The sequence below is a fragment of the Cucurbita pepo genome, chromosome 3, assembly GCF_057944985.1.
Source record: "Cucurbita pepo subsp. pepo isolate OVF chromosome 3, ASM5794498v1, whole genome shotgun sequence".
Classification (NCBI taxonomy): Eukaryota; Viridiplantae; Streptophyta; class Magnoliopsida; order Cucurbitales; family Cucurbitaceae; genus Cucurbita; species Cucurbita pepo.
The window spans coordinates 15,781,347-15,804,282 of NC_141800.1; the positions used below are offsets into that span (position 1 = coordinate 15,781,347).

Sequence of the window (22,936 nt, forward strand, 5' to 3'; positions counted from 1 at the left end):
TCTTCGATGTCTCTCTGTCTCTCTGTCTCTCTCTCTCTCTTTTTTTTTTTTTTTTTTTTTTTTTCTCACTATTTTCTCTGCGAATTCTTGGGGTTTTCTCTATCCATCATCTTTGCGGATGAAAATTGGAAATACGAAAGAAAATGCTTTTGATTGGTGGCTTATTTCCCTTCTCCTTTATTTATTTTTTTATTTTTATTTTATTTTATTTTATTTTATTTATTTATTTATTACCAAAATGAGAGAAAAGGCTGTTAATAATTAACAGCTTTTTAAAAAAATCTACTTTCAACCCCTAAACTTTTCGTATTTAAAGAATACTTTCCTAATTTTCTAATTATTAAATTTAAAAAAAAACATTTTTTCTCTCTCCCGTCTTTTTTTTTTTTTTTTAATAACTTAATCGAAACGAGTTCCCCTTCATTTCAAATAGGTTAAAAAAACAGAAATGAGTCGTTAAGAAAATAAAGATTGGAGGTAAAAGAACGAGTAAGAAAATTATAGTCGTCTTCGACCGTGCCAACGACGTACAATGACAATCGACCGCAGTTGGTCTAAATAGAAGGAAGTCGGAGTTCGACCCTGTCCGAAAAGAGCTCAGTATCCTAACTGAGGTTTACGACGGAACCGTTTGAAGTTGAAACTAACTCATTCCTTGACCAACGTGTAAGAAAATTATAGTCGTCATCGACGTACAATGACAACCGACCACAATTGGTCTAAATAGAAGGAAGTCGGAGTCCAACCCTGTCCGAAAAGAGCTCAGTATCCTAACTGAGGTTTACGACGGAACCGTTTGAAGCTGAAACTAGCTCATTCCTTGACCAACGTGGGTGAGGAGAAATATTCTCGCAATGACTACGACCGATTCATCTCAACGTCTCTTCCACCATACAGACAGTGAAAAAAACAACTAACCAAAATTAGGACAGTTGAGAGAAGATATAAGAAGAAAGTGAAAGCCGTGAAAAAAAAAATGTTTTTATTTAATAATTTAAAAATTAGAAAAATATTTTTTAATAAAAAACGTTAATAACTACATTATTTTTAAAAATTAAGCATACAAAATTATCGATTTATTTCTTTATTTAATTATCTAAGGCGAGAAATTAAGTAATTTTTTAAAACTAAAAATAAAATAATTATATTAGAGAACCTTATAGTAAAAAAAATACAATATTTATTACCGTGACATTCATTGGATGAAAATTTAAAGTTTACTGTAGCCGGTAAAAAAAAAATATTTTTGCCCCCAAATTTAAATTAAATTAATAAAGGGTCTCTTATAAAAGGAAAACTAATTATGACAGAGTGGCACTTTCTTATCCAAAAGTTAATAATATTTTATTAGTTTTAATAATAAAATAATAATAATAATAAAATAATGAAGCAGAATCTCTTGTAGTCTTTGAAGCGAGCAGAAGCCGCTGGCGGTAATATTTTATGCAAAAATAAAATAAGTTTTTAAATTATTCTCTTATAATTTACAAAATTTGTTTTGTATTTTTATATTAATTTAAATTTATAAATAATGTTGAAGATTATTGAGAGTGAGTCGCACCTTGGTTAATTTAGTGAAAGATTATGAGTTTATAAGCATTTTGGGAAGTCCAAAGCAAAGACGTGAGAGCTTATGCTGAAAGTGACAATATCATATCATTGTGGAAAGTGACAATCATATCATTGTGGAAAGTCGTGATTCCTACTAAATAAATGGTAGAAAATAATTAGTTCTTAAATAAGATTTAAATAATATCACAAATATTTATACTTAAAAGTAAATTAAAATAATAAAATTTGATGACTCGATTAATAAAATATGTAACCATGTACTTTTTAATTTATAAAATAACCTATTGAATTCCCAATTAATTAATTATATAATTATATAATTAAATAATATTAATTTTTATTAAATAAACTAAATTTTTACAAATTTCGAAGTATAAGGACTACAATGTTATAAATATGATGCTCAGATTTTTTCAATTTTCATTCATTTATAAATACAGACTCCATTTTGCTGTCATATTGTATAGGATTTAGGATACAATCCCGACATCTATTTTGAAGTTCTTATGATATGATTAATACACCTCGGTTCGTATCATATCCTATAATCATGAGACGAAACACATAGAATCTCAACGGGTAATTAAGAACTTAAAAGAAACAAATGAATATTGACACGAAAGCCCTCGTATTCATGCATGACCCTTTCTATGACCTAAAATACTTCAATTATTCTCTCCGTCCGAATATTTCATAAGTAGATAACGACCTAATCCAACTTGAAAAAGAACTTTCATTTGAATAACTTATCGATATCTGAATCCTAAACGCTCTGATTGATCGAAAACTTGACCTATTTTTGCGACATATAGGCTTTATCATTGTCATGCTTATAAAGCACGCATGGCTAAGAACCAAAGTACAAAACGAAGGAGACTTATGAATAAAGTTTGTGGTCAATAATTTGTGTAGTGATGTGGACCATGCATGCTTGAGTTTGACTAATTGGAGATAAAAAGGTGGGCAGGTGAAGAATCATCGAAGCCTTGTACAACCAAAACCCTAAATAAAGATAAAGAGGATTTGGAATGGCAATCCGACTCGCCCAATCAGTTTCAATAACTCGAGATTTGCTGGTAATTTCTTGTCCTGTTCCTTACCTCGACACAATACTTCATTTTCGATGTGTCTTTAATCAATTAGTGTGAGATCTCACACCGATTGGAGAGTGGAACGAAACATTCCTTATAAATGTGGGGAAATTTCTCCCTTGTAGACCCGTTTTAAAACCGTGAGGCTGACGATGATATGTAACAGACTAAAGCGGACAATATATGATAGCGGTGGGCTTGGGTTGTTGCAAGTGGTATCAGAGCCGAACACCGGACAACATACTAGCTAGGACATTGAGCCCCTAAGGGAAGTGGATTGTGAGATCCCACATCGGTTGGAGAAGGCAACGAAGCATTCCTTATAATAAGATTGTGGAAACCTCTCCCTAACATATGTGTTTTAGAACTATTAGGTTAATGACGATACGTAATGGGCCAAAGCAAACAATATCTGCTAGCGGTGGGCTTGGGTTGTTGCAAGTGGTATTAGAGCCGAACACCGGACAGTATGCTAGTTAGGACGTTGAGACCCTAAGGGAAGTGGATTGTGAGATCTCACATCGGTTGGAGAGGGAAACGAAGCATTCCTTATAGTAAGGGTGTGGAAATCTCTCCCTAACATGTGTGTTTTAGAACCGTGAGGCTGATGACGATACGTGATGGGCTAAAGTGGATAATATCTGCTAGCGGTAGGCTTAGGCTGTTACAAGTGGTATTAGAGCTAGACATCGAACGATATGCCAGCTAGGACATTGGGCTCCCGAGGAAAGTGGATTGTGAGATCCCACATCGGTTGGAGAGGGGAACGAAGCATTCCTTATAATAAGGATGTGAAAACATTTTCCTAATAGATGCGTTTTAAATCTGTGAGGTTGACGACGATACATAACCGCCAAAGTGGACAATATCTGCTAGCAATGAGCATGAAGTGTTACAGTTAGGCTATCTTTAAGTTCACTTATTTCTTTTTGTACTTGATTCATTAACGTTTATCTATGACTTTATAGTTTTCTCGACATTGAAGATGTAGAAACTCAACATTTGAAAAGTCAACTTTCTATCAAGACGGTGTTGACTTGAAACGATTATAGACAATGTTGACTAGAAACGATATGATTAACTTTTAAGAAGAAATGTAAGTGTAATATTGTAGAAATCATTTCGAATTTTGAATAAAATTTGAGATCAGTAATTGAGTGTGGCGTTGACCTAGAACGATTTGGCATTGTTTAGGTCTCAATTTTTGTTTCGGTTACAGTCCAAGTTCATCGCTAGTAGATATTGTCCGCTTTGGCCCGTTACATATCGTCGTCAGCCTCATGATTTTAAAGTATTATTTTTAAAATAAAGTAAGTGGAGCAGGTCGTAAGATGTAGCTTTTTCCTTCTCGTCAATGCTGGCGCTCTTGAGCCCCCCCGATTATTGATTGGAGGTTTGATAGGAGTTGGACTGAACCTATAGCTGACCCACCCCTGACTTGTTGGGTTGGGTGCCAAGTTAGCACGTCTCATCGTCTCTATAACCGAAACAGATGTGTTGCATTGTCGATGGAAAATCCGCTCTCGGGTAGACGTAGCTTGGTCTAGAAATAAAATAAAATAAAAAGAGAGAACGAGTACATAGGAGTATTTTTTATTTATTTAGAATTATAGATGAAGACATAATTTGAATAAAATAATACATCTTTCATAAAAAAAGAAAAAAAATGATATTTTTACTTAAGTTAAAAAATATATATTTTATCAAAAAAATTATAATTTTAACTTTTTTTACTATTAAATAAAAATTAATTTCACTGAACCGGAGTGACTCGGTGATTCGGTGGCAGCTTTTTTTTGAAGAAAAATCGGATCCGGTTTCTAATTCGGTATCGGATATTTATCGGCAGAATATCAGAAACCCACAAAATCAAACCAACAAATTGCCTCCACGTGGTAAAAAGAAATAAGCGCAAGGATAAAAGTGCCGAGCCACTTCAATGACCGCCACGTGGAAAATAGTACCAGTCACATTTTAGCCCCCAACATACCGAAAATACCCTTTCGTTTCTCGCGACACAAAGCCGTATCAGCAGTACATTGGAAGGTTAAAATCGTAATTTAGTCTCCGTTCTTCTTCTTCTCCAGAGAGCGCCTTCGAAAGCAAAATCAGACGGTAATCAATCTCTTCTCTTCTTCTCCTTCAATCTCATCTCTTCCTCTCAAAATCCTTACAATCTATCGAAATACAGATGCAATATCTCCACTATTCTCCTCCATTCCGCTCACAATTCCATCTCCGTTCCGCCGTGCTGTTCTTCTAGAGGCTCCTCAACGGTGGCTCTCGTCGCCGATCGATCATAGGACGGCGTGAACAGAGAGGCGTCGGAGGAGGCATTGGAAAAGACTCCTTCATTTGGCAGGTTTAGGGCTCCGATTTATTAACATGCATCTAATATCATCTCACTGATTTATGGTTTGAAAATCATGCTCATATTAACATGATAAAATACATATTCAAAGTTGTATAATCAATTTGTTAAAAACTAAGTAAAAGGTTAGGAACAAAATAGTTATGATTTTCAAGTTTAAGGACTAAAATAAGATAGAACTGAGAGTTCAAGTACGAAAATGAACATTCTAAAAGTTCTGAGACCAAAAATGGAGCGAGAACAAAAAACGAGATTAAATAGTACCATAAAGAACCGTAGTTTAAAGTTCAAGAATCTTTACTCAGGCTTGGAGTCGAAATATTACTTACTTCGATTGCTTTATTTCATATAGATCGTCTCTAAACATAAATTCTCAGAGTTACGTAACATGGATGGCATGGGCAGCATTGGAACAAGATCAAGGGAATGCAATCCAAGTCGAGGAAATTTGAAATCTCTATTTCTAGCAGGTCAGAACCTCAGTTACACTACATCAACTCAATCTGTAATTTAACTTGATCACTTCTTGATATTGAAATGGCTGCTTGACTTTTGAAGCTTTTGAACAAGTGATGCTGATTATGATTATAAGCTTTTGAAATTTGAGTTTGTTACTTGGATAAGAAAGTGAAGGTTGTTTTGCAACAGTGAACTGAAGTTGTGGATGATGCTTCATGGATTATGGGACTGTTAAGAGGTTATTGACCCAGCACTAGACAGCAAAAAGAGACGAACTGTTGATGCTGGAGCAAGAACCATTCACCACGTCTTGAACAGCAGATGGAGGCACTCGAAACGCCTGCATAGACAACTCGGCTGCCTCCTCATCTGGTAACAATGTGGTTGAAACTGAAACTGAAACTGAAACTGAAACTGAGTTTGTTTCAACTATCAAAGTTGGATGTTTAACAGAGCCAAACAACAGAATCATCCAAATCATCCAGCACAAGCCTTCACGGTTTTAAAATGTGTATACTAGGGAGAGGTTTCCACACCCATATAAGGAATGTTTCGTTCCCCTCTCCAACCGATGTGGATCTCACAATCCACCCCCTTGGGGGCCTAGCGTCCTCACTGCCACACTGCCCGTTGTCTGGCTTTGATACCATTTGTAACAGCTCAAGCCCACCGTTAGTAAATATTGTCCGTTTTGACCCGTTGTGTATCGCTGTCAGCCTCACGGTTTTAAAACGCGTTTGATAGGGAGAGGTTCCCACACCCTTATAAGGAATGCTTTGTTCCCCTTCAATCGATGTGAGATCTCACATCTTCAGGATAATTGCCAGATTGTGAAGGATACAAGCCAATTTTAATGAACGATCTGGTAAGAATTTCTTCAAAAGTACGATCACAGAAAGTTCAAACAATTTTGTGCCAGTGTATCAAATCCATTTCAGGAGCTTTTAATTTTTGTTTAGTTTCAATTCTCAACCTTTACTTGCAATTTTTAATGAGTTATAATCATCTTGTTTTACGAACTATTTAAACTTGGTCTTCACCATTAATTTTGCTGTCAGCATCTTGAACAGAAGATTGATGTAGAAAAAGGAGCAAAACCAGGTATGAATAGATATTGAAATCTAGAAGTCTCTGGGGTCAACAATCACATTTGCAGCTGCTTCCATATCCTTTGACAACAACATTTCATCCCTTTCATCATCACTACTCTGTACACTCAATCTTTTCAGGTACCAGTTATCGTTGATGCGAGACATGGATTTATTATTTTGTGGGACGTGGTTTATGATTGGATCAGAAACAGATAGTTCGGTGACAATGGCCTTGCAGTCGTTCTCTTCTTCAGCCAATCTCGAAGCGAAAAGCCATATCGACTCGACAAGCTCTCCGACTCTCTCCCCCTCCCCAAATATCCCATACAGGAAGAAGAATCCAAATGACTTCCCAAACGACACAGAATCTGGCATTTTGAAGCAGGAAATGAACTTTTTTCTTGCACTTTTCAAGAACCTTAGAGGTAACAATAATTCATCTTTTTTTGATTCCCTTATCTGAAACTTATATGCCTTGCAGGTATTCCAAATGCTAAACACCACCCAAGAGCTTGGCATTCTCTGGTAAATCTCTGAATCCTTCTCTGAACAAATCAAATGGGTCCAATCTTCTTGATTGAAATAAGAAATCCATGTGCCAATACTCAGTTTTTCCTTCAAAATCACATCAAAATCCATTGGATAAACTCCTTTAGCTGTGAGACAGTTTGTGTAGAATGAAATTGCTTGCTCTATGTTCAGTTTCTCTGTCTTTATTTCCCCATTAGAGATGTCTTTTGTTGGGAACACAATTGGCTGTCTGAATATCACCAATGAGCTGAATTTTACATAGTTGCATTTGCGAGTGAAGAGATTCTTTGAGGCTTTGTTCTTCTTCTCTATTGCTAGAAATGCATAGGGAGCTCCATTTTTTATTACCCATTCTTCAACTGAGTGTACTAGCTTTAGCCCAATTCCCAACCTCCTACACCAATAATAACATAAATATAATATCATCACAAAAATTGTTTCATTTAATTTAATTTAATGAACAGTTAGAGCCAACATGTGCATATATATTGCTCTCTCCATCTAGTTAAGAAGTTTGAAGGATCCCGACGTACTACGTGTTATTGTTTGACTTCAAAATAATAAGATTCATTTGTAACCGTCCAAGTCCACCATTAGCAGATATTGTTCGCTTTGGTTAGCGTATTGTTGTCAACCTCACGATTTTAAAACGCGTCTACTAAGGAGAGGTTTACACATTCTTATTAGGAATGTTTCGCTAACCGATGTGAGATCTCATAATACAAAATACCTCCAACTTTCGAGATAAGTTGTAGTTATGTCCCTAGATTCAAATGTGCTCCAGTTTTGAAATTGTTTATGGACTTAGAATGCTATTTTTAAAAGTTTAACAAAAAAAAAAAAAAATTACGAGAATCCATCTCGTAAGTTCATAGATCAATGAATAGATCATTATTTACCATGTTAAATAAAGTGAGGAGCTCTCACACACACTGTGTGAAATATAGGTATAAAATAGTTCAAATTTCTACTGTATTATTTATTAAAAAAAAAAAAAAAGTCTTTTTATTTGAAATTTTTGTTATATAAGTATTTTTTTAGGAGAAAATTAATACTTTGATGTTTTATGTTTATAAAAAGAGTCTTTTTATTTGAATTTTTTGTTATATAAGTATTTTCTTAGGAGAAAATTAATACTTTTTTTTAGAATTTTTTAAATTAAACCACTTGGGAAATTTTACAAAAAAAAAATTTAATTGGTAGAATCATGCTCTAAATTTTAAACGATTTTTAGTTATCTAAAAACACTTTAAAATATAAATTTTAAAGAATTTATTAAAAGAGCGAAGAAAAAAAAATTGGCCAATTAAAAATATTTTTCAAAATAGTATAATATATGACCTAAGTCTAGCACAACTATTAAAAAAATCTATTACTAAATTATAATATTAGTAATAATAATAATAATAATAATAATAATAATAGCTTCATACTGTTTAATTAGATAATATACTTAGATTTTGAAAAATACTTGAGAGAGACACTATAATAATTTTAAATAGAGAGAGAGAGAGAGATTTATTTATACTTCACCTACTAAAATTTTGTGAATAACTATTCATTACCTGTGAGCAGGAGAAACACGAAGGCCCAATATGCAACCAATCCTGGTGGTATTAGCTTCTCCGGCGGCGGCGCCGCCAGTCCCCACAGACTTAATGCAGCCTCTAACCACTCCCACGACGTCTCCCTTTTCCGGCAGCTCAGCCACCTGTTTTAAAAATTAAAAAAATAAAAATAATAATAATAATAAAAAGACAGTAAAGAATGATTATATGATGGATTTTATAGAACCGACCAGCATAATATGAAGTGGGTAGAATCTGATCCTACAAAGAGGATCGCCCATCATATCGGTAAAAATGGAGGCCCCTCCTAATTTAGACCCAATTTCACAGCTTCTCTCCAGTTTTTCCACCATTTCTGTGTCTCTTTCTTCATTCACTTCCCTTATTATCACTGTAATTTTCTCCTCTCCCTTTTTTTCACCCATTGTTTTTCACCTCCAATTCACCAAATGGGTTAAAAAAAAGGGGGGAAAAAACCCTTTTTTTAATTTTTTGGGGGTTGAAAAAGACACTGAATTTTGAATCTTTCTCCAATGGGCTAGCTGCCACTCATCCACGTACCTCATGTTATATTGCCTTCTTATAGACTTTTCAAATATTATTTTTATATTCAAAATCCAATCCACTATTATTATTTTTATTTTTTTTTCTAAAATTATAATAAAATTTTCTGACCCGTTAAAGATAACGTGAGATCTCCTATGATTTAAGAACCACGAGGCTGACGATGATATGTAATGAGCTACTAGCGGTGAGTTTGGGTCGTTACACTACTGCTAGTAGATATTGTCTACTTTGGCTCGTTACGTATCGCTGTCAGCTTCACGGTTTTAAAACATGTCTATTAGGGAAAGGTTTCTACACCATTCTAAAGAATGTTTCGTTCCCCTCTCCAACCGATATGGGATCTCACAATCCACCTTCCTTGGGGGTCAGCGTCCTCGCTGGCACTCCACTTGGTATCTGGTTCTGATACTATTTGTAACAACTCAAACTCACCACTAGTAGATATTATCTGTTTTGACCAATTATGTATCGCTTCACGTTTACGGTTTTAAAACGCGTCTACTTGGGAGAGGTTTTCACACCCTTACAAGGAATATTTCGTTCCCCTCTACAACCGATATGAGATCTCACAATCCACCCTCCTTGAAGGCCAGCGTCCCCACTGGCACACAACCCAATATCAGGGTCTAATACTATTGTAACAACTCAAACTCACCGATAACAGATATTGTTTACTTTGACCGTTACATATCATCTTTAGCCTCACGGTGAGAGGTTTTCATACTTTTATAAAAAATGTTTCGTTTCTCTATCCAACCGATGTAGAATCTTCCAGGTGGCATAAGGCGTAATTACAGATACAGGTCATGTGATCCCACTACTTTGATAACATCTCCAAACAAAAGGAAACAAAGGCATATATTACGAATCGGATTTTGAGAATCTTTTTAATCATTTTATGTAGTTTTGTTTCGTCTCCTTCTCGTGTTTCTTCTTCTTTTTCATCGCCCTGAATCTCGAGAAGCAAAAATAAATTTAAAAAAATTAAAATTAAAATTAAATTCATTTTTTCTTAAAAATAAAATAAAAAATTGCTGGTTTGATGGATGTCGGCAGAAGAGGAAGCAAGAGATAGCGAGTAATTTATTCGTTTGTTGTTTTTACTGTAAAGTTTTATTCTCTCAGAATTCACTCATAGATTTGATGCTCTCTATGATCATATCTGAATGAGAGCGATCTTAAAAATAAAATAATTAAAAAAGATTAGAAAATAATTGTGGCGACCTCCTGAAAATGTTCTTAAGAAACATGTGAGTGAGAATAAAACATGTTAAAAGTACAGTATATTGGGCACGGGAAATTACATATAATCTCCATACATGTGCAGTATATTGATGAAAGTCGAAGCTCTTGATCTGGCGGATGTCGATTCGTATGGCAATGCAGACTCGACTCAAGATGGGGATTCCCCTAGAGAATTAGGCACAGTTTTCAACCCTAATACGAGTATTTGTTTATGCACGTGTGAGAATTAGATATAACTAACGTCGTGATTAGGTTAGGGTTATTTTCGAGGTAACTAAACGTGTCGCCGACCAATTAGTGTAGGCCATGTGACGAAACTGTCCTTGGCTCACTTGTTGGTCTTTGAATCCATTATTGGTCATTTTAGCTGATCTGGACTGTCTCTCTGAAGCATTTTTTTTTTTCTATTGATGAATATTTTTATGACGTCATAAATGTTTTATTTTATTTATTTGTGGGAGTTGTGATGTCCAACTAAGCTCTTTCAGGGCTTTTGAAAAGTCTTTGATATGATGATGTTCTTGCAGTTATCATCATTGGCAATATCTGGTCGTCAAAATCTTTCTTTCTTTTCAAATTTCTTTCAAAAAAAAAAAAAAAAAAAAGTACAGCTTTGTGTCGACGTGTTCGGGATCGAGAACTATATTCGGTTAGAATTTAAAAGGATCGTTGGATGTATGAACGAGAACGACCAAATATATTGGTTGTCGTGTGAACCCTTTTTCTTTCAAAAGTTTTTTACAAAAGTCCCACATCGGCTAATTTAGAGAATGATCATGAGTTTATAACCAATGAATACTATCTCAAACAATGTATTGTGAGCCTCGATCACATGTTGGATGAAAGTTCGACCTCGGCTAATAGGAATACTATCTCCATTGGTATGAGATCTTACACTCAAAGTGGACAATATCATACTATTGTGGAGAGTGAGTGTACTGTTAAATCTTATTTATGAGGTCTCACATGGTTGGAGAGGTCGACTCTTACATTATCTGTTAATTTCATATTCATACGTTTTGGTAGCTAATTTTTTAGCGTTTTATTATCATTTCTTAATTAGCAGCTTTTTAATCTCGCTTTTATAACCCTCTCGAGACCTTTTATATTAATGTTGGAAATAACCGTCTTTTACTGAAATCTTTATTCTTAAAGAACGGGAAAGCACACAACACAGCTAAAAATTTGTATTACAATATCATGACAGAGACCGAGCAAAATATAGCATTCGTCGAGGAACTAACTCGGAACGAAAGCATTTCAATATTCTACATTAAAAAATATATTTAAAAGAGAAAAAAAAAAAAAAAAAAAAAAAAAAAAAAAAAAAAAAAAGATAAATGTGGGGTATGGGGATGTGGGTGTGTTGTGTTTGTTTATGGTCAAATATGAACCTAACATTTTTGAACTGCCCTTTTCATTTCTTGTTCTTCAGATTTGACTTGCTCTGACACTCTTAATTGTACATTTTTTTTCTTGTTTTTGTAGGTCCATTCCCCCTCGAGAATAATAATACTAACGACGCTACGTTACAACAAGTAACTTCGTGCTGTTACTGTTGACATTACAAAAACGGTTTGGAGCTATCTTTGGTGTAGAAATCTGTTAGAATGTTGAATGAAAAATTAGGGTTTGTAATGATTGATTGAGACTTGGAACGGAAATTGAAATTGTTTTAGGTCATAATTTTCGTGATGGAGGGTTTGAAATATAGCGTTTGAGAGATTAGGATAGAGGTGTTTTTAAAAAACACGTGGCAAAGTTCGAGGGTATTTTGTAATTTAGTCTTGCTCTAAATGTCTCTTTGTTTCAAAATTATATTTGAAGTAGAAATTTGTTAGAATATTGGTCGAAAATTGAGACCTGAAAACGATGTTGTAGAGACCTATAATAAAATTTGAGACGTGAAATGGTGTGGCAGAGACCTTGTATGGACATTGAGACATGACCACTGTTACACTGTTCCAGCTCACAATTTTGGTTCAACATTCAATAGTGTAAAGTTCGAGGGTATTTCATAATTTAGTCGTTCTCTAAATGCCTCTATGTTCAAAGATTGTCTTTGTTGTAGAAATTTACTAGAATACTCGACGAAAAATTGAGACATTGAGACATGGTCTCCGCCACACTGTTTCAGATCACAATTTTTGTCCAACACTTAGCCGCTCTAAATGTCTCCATGTTCTTACCGTACCTGAAATATGTCTTTTAAACTACGTTTAACTTTCATTAACGTTATTGACCTATATTTTTCGTTATATGATTAATAATCAATCGTCAAATTGACAGTGGATTATGTTTAACGAGCTATCTTACCTTATCCCAATGCTTTATGAACACAACTCACATTTTTGCAGCAACAATAATATAACTAACATTCATTTAGATAACACTTACGTATATAATAAATTAAAATAAAAACGTCACACGAGAATAAATATATCTATTTAAATTTAAACCAAAGTTTAAGATATTTTTGTCATCACGAGCATTAAATCGCTTATATTTTATGTTCTAGTACTTTATGTTTTTTTTTTAAATGTCAGATTTATCAATAATTTGACTTGACGTTTCGAAAGTGTCACGTAGCCCTTTTCTTTTTTTACTTAAAGCTGACACGTGTGAAATGACTCCAACTTTTTAAATAAAAGTATAATTTTTTTTTTTCGAATGAATGCAAGAGTCCAGATGGATAGGTTTGTCTCTCAAGGAGTAGAGACGGTGTAACCGCTAAATAAAAAGTAATGGCTCAAGCCCACTGTTTATTGATATTATCCACTTTGACCCTTATGTATGATAGTCAGCCTGGTGCTTCATTACCCTTCTCCAACCAATTTGGGATCTCACAATCCACCATTCTTGGAGACTCAACGTCCTCGATGCCACATAGCCGGTGGTCGTCAGTCTGGTGATTTGTTCCCCCTCTCCAACCAATTTGGGATCTCACAATCCACCCTTCTTAGGGGTCCAATGTCCTCGCTGGCATAATGCTTGTGGCCTTCAGCCTGGTGCTTCATTCTCCCATCCAACCAATTTGGGACCTCACAATCCACCCTTCGTAGGGGTCCATTACGTGTGGCATCAACCTGGTGCTTCATTCCCCCCTCCAACTAATTTGGGATCTTACAATCCACACTTCTCCTAGGGGTGCTTCATTCCCCCTCCAACCAATTTGGGATCTCACAATCCACCCTTCTTAAGGGCCCAACGTTCTTGCTGGCACATAGCCGATTCCCCCTCTCCAACCAATTTGGAATCTCACAATTCACCCTTTGTAGGGGCCCAACGTTCTCGCTGGCACACAGTCCTTAGCCTAAGCCCACCGCTAATAGATATTATTTGTTTTGGTCCTTTACATATAGTCCTTAGCCTACTTTGGTTCCCTTCTCCTGGCCAACGTGTGATGTTAACTTTTACGAGCATAATTTTTTTAAAAAAAAATTGTTATTCTAACACTTGTAGCTTAATAAATTAAATGTTAATTATTACCTGCGAATCTTCTTCCCGCTGAAAATGCTACCTCAAATTTAGGGCGCGGGCGCAGAAATGGCTTAATCCGGATGTTAACTTGAAATGGACTCGGTGATTCTCTCGATGTCTTCTCGGGGCCGACATTTCAATTTGGACGATGCCGGCGGAAACTCAGTCATGGAGTTAGATGGCGTCAATGGCTTTAGGAAGAAGAAGATGACGATCCGCTTCATAAATTTATCGATTACGCGAGGCCTTTGCTATTATTTGAAGATGAAGAAAACTTCGATCCTAATGTTAATGGAACGGAGACCAATGCGGCCGGTTGGAGTTTGATCGCCTCCCGGTTCCTCAGAACTTGTATCGCCTACTCGAGTTCTGTTACCGCTGCGGTTTTGCTATCTGAGCCCTCGCAGGTACCGCGAATTCGAACTCCTCTAAGGTTTCTTTCTTCGACTATAGATACTTTGAGCAAAAGTTTATGTTAATTGCCTGATTTCCAATCAAAGGAAGATGCAACAGTGAGGACTGCCTGAATTCTTGATGTTTCACAATTGGATTAAAGATTTCACCGTAATTGATTACAGGAGTTCAACGGAGTCTCTTGGTTACAAGTTTGAATTTGTAGTAATACGCCGTCTGAGTTCCTTTTTAATATGTACACCCACTTATTACTAAGTGTTCATAACAACGAGAGGGTGGAATAAGGGCCCGTGTTTTATTCGAAATGAGGGATGAATACTTAATACTCTGTCATATCTTGGTTCTAGGCTTTTGAAATTGATGCGTCCTTAGAGTTGCTTGATCCAGTTGTAGTCCTGTTGTCTTTTTAAGTATTAGGCAATGGTGGCCAACCTCGAGTGATCCAGATTGCACCCTGACCGCACATATTGGTTTTTAAGTATTAGTATCCTCTCAACTGTCCTTTGCGATTCGGTATCTCATCTGCTGAGAGGCTAGTCAACTGTCAATTATGAAATTATCCATGTGAGTAATGATTGGTTGCCACCCAAGCTTCATAATCTGAATTGGGAATAAAAAATTTAATGGCGATGAAGGCATTCATTTCTTCTCTAGGAGGAGAATGCATTCTGAGCTTCTTAATCTCTCCAGTCAAGTTTGTGTGATTAGCGTATATAGGAAGAATAAAATTTTGCCAAAGCATAAAATTGTTTACACTGATGTAACCTGATTGACCCGATTTTCTAGTGGTGGGAGTTGGGATTAGCCATGAAAGCTCTGGTGACAAGAGATGTTCTGGGATGAAAGAAATTTAGCTGAAGTAAAACATGGTGCATAATGCAGCATCTTGTACAGCTGCATTTATGATGTTGGTGTTCTTTTGTTTTTCCCCTTCACTAAAATGGTCAATGCTTAAACTTTAGAGGCTGTAGTTTCACAAAAGGATGGATTTTGGATATCCAATCATGAACTGACTGCCTTATCTTCAATATTTGCAGGATTGAATCTATTGGTCCACTGGAAATTTATGAGAAGATTAATGGCTTACGGATGATGCAAATCAGTCTTGTTGATAATGATGATTTCAATTTAAAGTTTATCGTGGGGTGAACAGGGGTTACTAGCCAATACTATAAGGTGAATCTTTTAGTTTGATGTTAACTATTTCAAGAATATTCTTGCATGATTATATCAACGTAACAGTTCTCATTTGAACAGTGTTGGTTTACTTGCACTTGATAGACCATAAATTGCAACTGTAATTGAGAATGGCATTGGAACAAGTGATGATCTTTGTCTTGAATATGTTAGTGCAACACAGTTATATTTGGTGCCTTGCATTCATCATAAGGAGCAAGTGAGTTGTAGAACCCCACCTCTCCCCACACCATGCACACACAAAATTAAGAGACTTCTCTGTTTCTTGGATCCCGTCAATATGCAAATATTCCACAGCACAGGTCTCTGTTTTAGCACAGAATATAAACCAAGCTTCAAGAACGCTTAGCACGTCGTATCCTACACTTAGTACGTCTTTATGAAGATAAATCTTAATAGCCATCTGTTTGTGAAGTTTCCAGTCTTTTGTGGTCGACCTTCAAGACAAGATGACTGGCATTAGCTTATATGGTTAGGTTTTATGAGTCTTGACATTTATATAGCTCTTCAAAGAACAAAAACGTCTCATCTCCTATACTTCCACTCATTTTTGTTCTTTGTGTCTTCTCTTGTAAAGATCGTTAGGAAGGGTAAGCGTTGGACATACAGTATATAGTGTCCTGACATGCACCATAAACAAGAATCGGTGAGCTAATTCAAACTATTTACTCCGTTATCTAATAAATAAATTGGAAGTCTTGGACAATTTGAAATGCTTATATACATAAAATAATAACTTGTAGTTGATTTGAGGATTTTCTCCTTTTAGATATTTTGGCGATTTCTTCATGGCATTTCTAATTTGATTTGAGTCTTTTGCTTGTGAAGCTTGGAGGCTTTATGGATTGAGAATCATGTTGGAGCTTCTTTTTTCAACTTTAGCTGCTTGCGAACATTGTTTTCTCCTTGTCATCTTAAACTTTCACGACTTTCTGATCTTACGAAGCAATACTCATGGTACAAAGGTGAAGCTTTTTGTTTTTCCTTCTCGTTCTTTCTTTGTCTATAGTATGTTATGTGTGATGAGGAACTTTTCAAAGTGGAAAGGTTTCAGATTTCTTTCCATTTACCAGGACCACTAGAGAGCTCTAATCGCTCATCCCCAATAGGCTACTTCGCTGAAAGGATTTATGGGAGCCGTACATCAATATCCTTTGGAGATCAAGTGAGGCAAAGCTCCGTACCTTTGTTGCTTAGAAGCAGCAAAGTAGGGATTCCTCATTCTTATAACGTAATATATAAACAACAAACGTTAGGAGAGAGACAAATGACCAATGAAGTTTCTCTTTTTGCAACCTTTTTTGGGAATTTAGGGAAAATTAGGCTTGATAACGATTTTGTTACTGATTTCTGTTTTTGAAAATTATGTTTGGTTCCTCTTAATTTCTTTATTATGGATTTAGAAACATAATAGTGAATTGAAGGAGGAAGATCGGCAGATGTGGAAATAATGACTATTCTGTTAATGATCCACTTTCATGGGAGATTACTTTGCACTCAAGTGCAAGTGTGAATAATGCTTCATTCAGGAGGAACTATCTTTCTAACAGTGGCTGCTGCAAGACGGCAAAAGGTATTGTAAAGACCTACAGGTATTATTCATTCTTCATTTCAATGTCTTGAACTGCAATACCCAATTAAATTCATAACACAGGCATTTTAATGATATTTTTGTCCTTTTTTTTCATATTTTATGATGCATTATAATCATTTATCTAAAGATTTGGACGTTGAAATATTCTCGCCCTTTGTGGTTAGAAATTTAATGGAAACAAAAGTGTAAGATCCTAGTTATTATAAAGGTTGAGTGTAGACTAAAGAAATATTCTTTAATCCATTATACATTTTTGGTTATGTAGACCTTTCAAATAGGTTCGTGACCCCTATACTTGACCTTTTTGATAGCATTAATTCTAAGTCTAAGGTCTAGTTTTGAGCCAAAAAAGTATAGATAGAAATTCCTTAAGCTTGCGTGACACAAATTAATAAATAATAGTCTCTCGGTTTGAACTAGAATCTAAAACCAAACATTTTAACGTTTCATGTTCTGATCAAGCTTTTAAATATCGATATTGCTAGAAATGTTCAAATCATTTTGATTCTTTTATGATTAATATTTGGTCTAAACTAGCGATATTTTATTGTATGTCATTCATTTTTGTTTCGATTTAAGATTTGTTTTACTCTCAAATATAATGTTTTAACATTGTTAAAGGCAAGTAAGATAGGAGTCTTGTGACTTTTAGAATTGCACCACCAATTCTTGAATTATATTTGAAGCAATGAATTTGTTAATTCTGTTGCTCTTTAAGCAAAAGGTTAATATGCTTTCGGTGATTATTGTGAAGTTCATGTGTTTCATGTTCATTTCTACTGTGTCTGTTTATCCAATTCCCCAAGCCACCCCTTGATTCTATTTCTGCCTCCATAACCTTATATATTACACCTACATCCTTCTTAATTCATTTCAAAATCACCTGTTTTTCTTTCTTTCTTTCTTTCCTTAATTAATTTTTCTGTCCATCTTCTTTGCAGGGCATCACCAGATTTTAAGCCCTCTTAAGGTATGTTCACCAATATTTCCTTTTTTGTTAGCAAATTATGTGTGAAATTTATGATTGCTTGTATAAATAGAAGATTAATATCACTTAAAAGTACCTATATTTATAGCTTAGGATTTTCAAGTCCTAATTTTTTACACAACTAAAACTATTTAATAGGTGTTACATTTTAGGGAATTTATTTTGTGTAGTATAGGTTGAAATTATGATTAAAAAATATTAAAAGTACTAAAATAGGTTTAATGTGTTGGATGATGAAAGTCCTACATCCCTAATTTAGGGAATGATTATGGGTTTATAATCAAAGAATACTCTCTCCTTGGGCTAATTTAGGAATGATCGTGGGTTTATAATCAAAGAATACTCTCTCAATTGGAATGAGACCGTTTGGGAAGCCCAAAGCAAAGCCATGAGAGCTTATGTTCAAAGTGGGTAATATCATATGATTGTAGAGAGTCTATGAGACCTTCTGGGAAGCCTAAAGCAAAGCCATGAGAGCCTATGTATACGATTGTAGAGTCTATGAGACCTTCTGTAAAGCCCAAAGCAAAGCCATGAGAGCTTATGTATACAATTGTAGAGAGTCTATGAGACCTTCTGGGAAGCCCAAAGCAAAGCCATGAGAGCTTATGTTCAAAGTGTGTAATATCATATGATTGTAGAGAGTCTGAGACCTTCTGGGAAGTCCAAAGCAAAGCCACGAGAGCTTATGTATACGATTGTAGAGAGTCTATGAGACCTTTTGGGAAGCCCAAAGCAAAGCCACGAGAGCTTATGTTCAAAGTGGGCAATATCATACGATTGTAGAGAGTCGTGTTTGTCTAACATAATGAAAGTTTTGAAAATTTAAAGACTAAAATAAATCAAAGTTCAAAGCACACCAACCAAAATATTATTTAAACCTAATTTTGTACATTTAAGAAGGTAAACTGATATTTTAAAAAAAAAATAAATTTATGTTAAATTGTATAGTAAATTGATATTCTTCCATTTTTACTTTTTCGATAGTCTTTCAACCTTCTGTGTTTAGTGAATTTTGTTTATGTATATAGTTGAATTTGTATATTAGAGATTGAAATCTCTAACTTTTCTTTTTATCGACTTAGTTTAAATTAAAGTTGAAATTAATATTTAATACTAAATCTTTAATAAGAAATCTCATAACAATATAAATGAGTTTAAATTACAAATAACATATTAAATGAAATTATTAAATAGATTAAAGAATAAATTATTAAATTAATCAAAACAAAAATGTTATATAAATTTAAAATATCAAGTAAATTACACTTTTGATAACTTTGATCCTCGTGTTAAATTAGTTCTTATGTTTTAAAATTTGAATATCAAATCCCTAATTTAAAATGTTAATTACTTGACATTTTCTAAACAAATAATCATAATAATAAATCTTTCTCTTCTCTCACCCTTCCCTTGCTCCTCTTAGGAAGGTTTATTTTAAACTTAAGTTTTCGATAAGTCTTGTCCAATGTAGATAGTATTCTTAAATTATAAATCCACGGTCATATTTTTGGATTATAAATTCATGATCATTCCTTAAATTAATGGATGTGGACGTTTTCCAAGAGATTTCGTACCAATGAAGATAGTATTTTTGAATTATAAATTCATGATAATTTTCAAAATTAATCGATGTGAACTTTCATCGTCCAACAGCTCCTCTTCAGCCTCCCCCTTTGGTTAACTATTTGGTGCCGATGATGCACCCACCCCTCTTCCTCTTGCATGAGAAATCAATCTGGGAATTAAAAACAAGATAAAGAAGATGAATAAGAAGAAAGAAATGACGGAGGGGAGTAGCGCGGCTTTACCGCAGGAGGAGAGGATCAGAGGAGGGAGGGGGATGAAGGAGGACAACGGTGGGGTGGCAATGGCAGCCATGAGAAGGGAAAGGGAGGAAGAAAGAAAGAAGTGTTGGATGATGACTAATTTAGAGAATGAATATGAGTTTATAATCAAAGAATGTACGAGGCCTTTGGAAGCCCAAAGTCACCAAAAAGTCGCTCAATCATCTATTAAGAAGGAGAGAAGTGGAAGTTTAAAATAATAATAATAATTACTAAATCTAGAAAAAAAGAATTTTATTTTCTTATAGTAAAAAATAGGTCCCACTGTTAAATGGTTGAATTTGAAATTTTAAATCTTAAATACTACAAAATATTTTAAAATACTTATAATTAATTTATTATTATTAATTAATTAACTTTTATCAATACTTTTGAATGTCATGATTAATTCCATAACTAAATGCAAGTTTGATTTATCTCCATAAAAAATCGATAATATTCTCAAACACAGCCATCCTTAATGTTAATATTTTGTTAAATATTTGTGTGTGTTCATGTATTCAGTAACAACATTATCAACAAAATATTAAAAATAACGAATTATTTTTATTGTTTGTATATTTCTATGATTTTTCATATTTAAAATCTTGATCTTCATCTATTTACTGTTTTTTTTCTCGATGAAACTATTGTTCGTTGTTTGTGCTCACAATTTGAATGAATTTGATCAATAATATTTACCATTTACCTTGCCTCTGTTCCGGAAATAAAGCGCCTCTTTCTTGGCCGTCGCCGGGAAGATGGATTCATCAAGAGCATTGTCTCATTCGATTGATGTTCCGGCGACCTCACAAGGAAGCTCTGAGGAAGAATCTCTCCTATCTTCCATTGAAGGAAAATTGGAAGCCTTCTGTTCATCCATTACCATCTTCAGAGCTCCAAATGAAATCAGTATCGAAGATAGAAACGTCTTCGTCCCCGCCAAAGTCTCAATCGGTCCTTTCCACCACGGCGCGCCCCATCTCGAATCAATGGAAAATCTCAAGTGGTGCTACTTGTCCGCTTTCTTGAAGAACAATCCGTCCGTCGATTTACAATATCTTGTTGAACTCGTTGTTAAATCTGAGAGCCGATTGAGAAAATGCTATGAGGAAGAGTTTTATGGTTTCGACAGTGATAAGTTTTCGCAGATTATGTTGCTTGATTGCTGCTTCATTCTCGAGCTGCTTTTGCGATTCTCGAAAAAGAGGCTCAGGCGACGGAATGACTCTGTTTTCACTACTCCTGGTTTGCTCTTCGATTTGAGATGCGACTTGATGTTGCTTGAAAATCAGATTCCCTACTTCCTTCTCAAAGACGTTTATGAAAATATGCAAGATCCGACCGAGGAAAATATGTCTCTCAATGACCTAACCTTCCGATTCTTCAAAACTATGGTTGTTGGAGATCGGCAATTAGTTTACGACAATTTCACGGTGGAAGCAGATCATCTACTCGAAATGGTTCACTCTTGTTTTCTCTCCACCTATCCTCGAGTGGAGACGAACGACAAATCGAAGTCGAGAGAATTACCTAGTGCGTCGAAGCTTAAAACTGCGGGAATCAAAATCAAGAACGCCAGATCTTCAAAGAGCTTATTAGACATCAAATTTCAGAACGGCGTCCTCGAAATTCCACCTCTCAAGGTGTATCAGAAGACAGAGGTGATTCTAAGGAATCTCGTAGCGTATGAGATCCATCAATCCGGAAGCGACCGGCAAGTGAAATCGTACATCAATTTCATGAGCCACCTTCTCCAGTCTGATCAAGACGTGAAGATTCTCTATAGAAGGAAAATCCTAATCGATCAGGAAGACGACGAGGAGCAGATTATTCGAAATCTGAAATGGATGAGCGAGAAGGAGAGCTTATCGGGAACGTACTTTGCCGGCATTGTTCAGAAATTAAACGAGAAGCCGGACCGATGCGTCGCACGGTGGCGGAAGTTGAGAAGGAATCCAGTGGCCATCGGCATCGTCGCCGTTTTGGTGGTGGTTGTGATCTTCGTCGCGGCCTTCTTCTCTGCATTTTCAGTACTTCAGCGTCGTTACAAATGAGCAATCAGTGCAAACACGACCACTTATATACGGTTTTTTATGATCATATTGATCAACTTTCAATTTAGCGATCACTCCCTAAACTTCCATTATTTTACGGTTTTTCCCCTTCATTATTGCAAAATACATTTTGACCTATATTGAAAATAATGAAATCACTGAGTAATAAAATTTTGTTTATTTATAATTTTTTTGCTAAATTATATTTAAAAAAATTCACTAAACAAAAATACATGTGATTCATATAAAATTTTATGTATTTACCTCTCTTATTTTGTAGTATTCCTTCGCTTTTTTTTTTTTTTTAATCAAAGTAGGTCGGGGAAAGCTATCGTTCATACGACAGCTCCGCTTCCTCGTCTCGCTTTTGGCAAAGCTTCGACTTTGCTTGCTTATGCATGTTGGATGAAAGTCCCACATCCGCTAATTTAGGGAATGATCATGAGTTTATAATCAAATAATACTACCTCCATTGAAATGAGATATTTTGAGGAAACCCAAAGCAAAGCCACGAGAGCTTTGCTCAAAGTAGACAATATCATACCATTGTGAGAGTCATGTTCGTCTAACTGCGCAAAAGTTGAAAATCCTTTTCGCTCGGTCCAAAAGCTCCCGAAAGATCAGATCCAATAGAAATCCCGCATATTGAGCGCAGCTGATATGCAGGGCTAGGCAAATCCTTTTCGCTCGGTCCAAAAGCTTCCCAAAAGATCAAATCCAATAGAAATCCCACATATTGAACGCAGCTCATATGCAGGGCTAGACAAATCCTTTACGCTCGGTCCAAAAGCTTCCCGAAAGATTAGATCCAATAGAAATCCCGCCAAATCCAATAGAAATCCCACATATTGAATGCAGCTCATATGCAGGGCTAGACAAATCCTT

At 35.2% G+C, this 22,936-nt stretch overlaps 2 protein-coding genes and 1 long non-coding RNA gene across 8 annotated transcripts; 2 read left to right on the forward strand and 1 right to left on the reverse strand.

The window, feature by feature from the left end:
* Window positions 1–4,665: 4,665 nt before the first annotated feature.
* Window positions 4,666–7,292, forward strand: LOC147793299 (uncharacterized). Of its 2 annotated transcripts, XR_015420204.1 has the most exons (4): window positions 4,666–4,778; window positions 4,855–5,025; window positions 5,387–5,504; window positions 5,683–7,292. It is a non-coding gene; the product is annotated as an uncharacterized LOC147793299 (long non-coding RNA). The 2 variants fall into 2 exon arrangements; XR_015420203.1 differs by lacking the exon at window positions 4,666–4,778 and having other exon boundaries at window positions 4,785–5,025.
* Window positions 6,596–9,266, reverse strand: LOC111790283 (putative N-acetyltransferase HLS1). Its single transcript, XM_023671147.2, has 3 exons — window positions 8,914–9,266; window positions 8,681–8,826; window positions 6,596–7,509 (listed from the first exon to the last, which is right to left on the reverse strand). Exons 1-3 carry the CDS (start codon window positions 9,106–9,108, stop codon window positions 6,615–6,617), a joined length of 1,236 nt encoding a protein of 411 aa, XP_023526915.2. The 5' UTR covers window positions 9,109–9,266; the 3' UTR covers window positions 6,596–6,614.
* A 4,718-nt stretch (window positions 9,267–13,984) lies between these two features.
* On the forward strand, window positions 13,985–22,245 carry LOC111789936 (UPF0481 protein At3g47200). Of its 5 annotated transcripts, none has more exons than XM_087122823.1 (5): window positions 13,985–14,382; window positions 15,427–15,565; window positions 16,415–17,178; window positions 18,122–18,150; window positions 20,728–22,245. In XM_087122823.1, the coding sequence occupies exon 5, from the start codon at window positions 20,756–20,758 to the stop codon at window positions 22,049–22,051; it is 1,296 nt and encodes a 431-aa protein (XP_086978949.1). In that variant the 5' UTR covers window positions 13,985–14,382; window positions 15,427–15,565; window positions 16,415–17,178; window positions 18,122–18,150; window positions 20,728–20,755; the 3' UTR covers window positions 22,052–22,245. The 5 variants fall into 5 exon arrangements, 3 of the variants coding, with proteins under 3 accessions (XP_086978949.1, XP_023526432.2, XP_086978950.1); XM_023670664.2 differs by having other exon boundaries at window positions 16,415–17,159; XR_015420494.1 differs by lacking the exons at window positions 16,415–17,178; window positions 18,122–18,150; window positions 20,728–22,245 and adding an exon at window positions 16,002–16,153 and having other exon boundaries at window positions 13,987–14,382.
* The last annotated feature ends 691 nt before the right edge of the window (window positions 22,246–22,936 follow it).

Coding starts and splice junctions, on each gene's coding strand:
- LOC111789936 (XM_087122823.1), top strand. CDS start 20,756: ATGGATTCATCAAGAGCATTGTCTCATTCGATTGATGTTCCGGCGACC.
- LOC111790283 (XM_023671147.2), bottom strand. CDS start 9,108: ATGGGTGAAAAAAAGGGAGAGGAGAAAATTACAGTGATAATAAGGGAA. Junction 8,827..8,913: donor ACCCACTTCATATTATGCTG/GTCGGTTCTATA, acceptor TTTTTAAAACAG/GTGGCTGAGCTGCCGGAAAA. Junction 7,510..8,680: donor CGTGTTTCTCCTGCTCACAG/GTAATGAATAGT, acceptor TTATTGGTGTAG/GAGGTTGGGAATTGGGCTAA.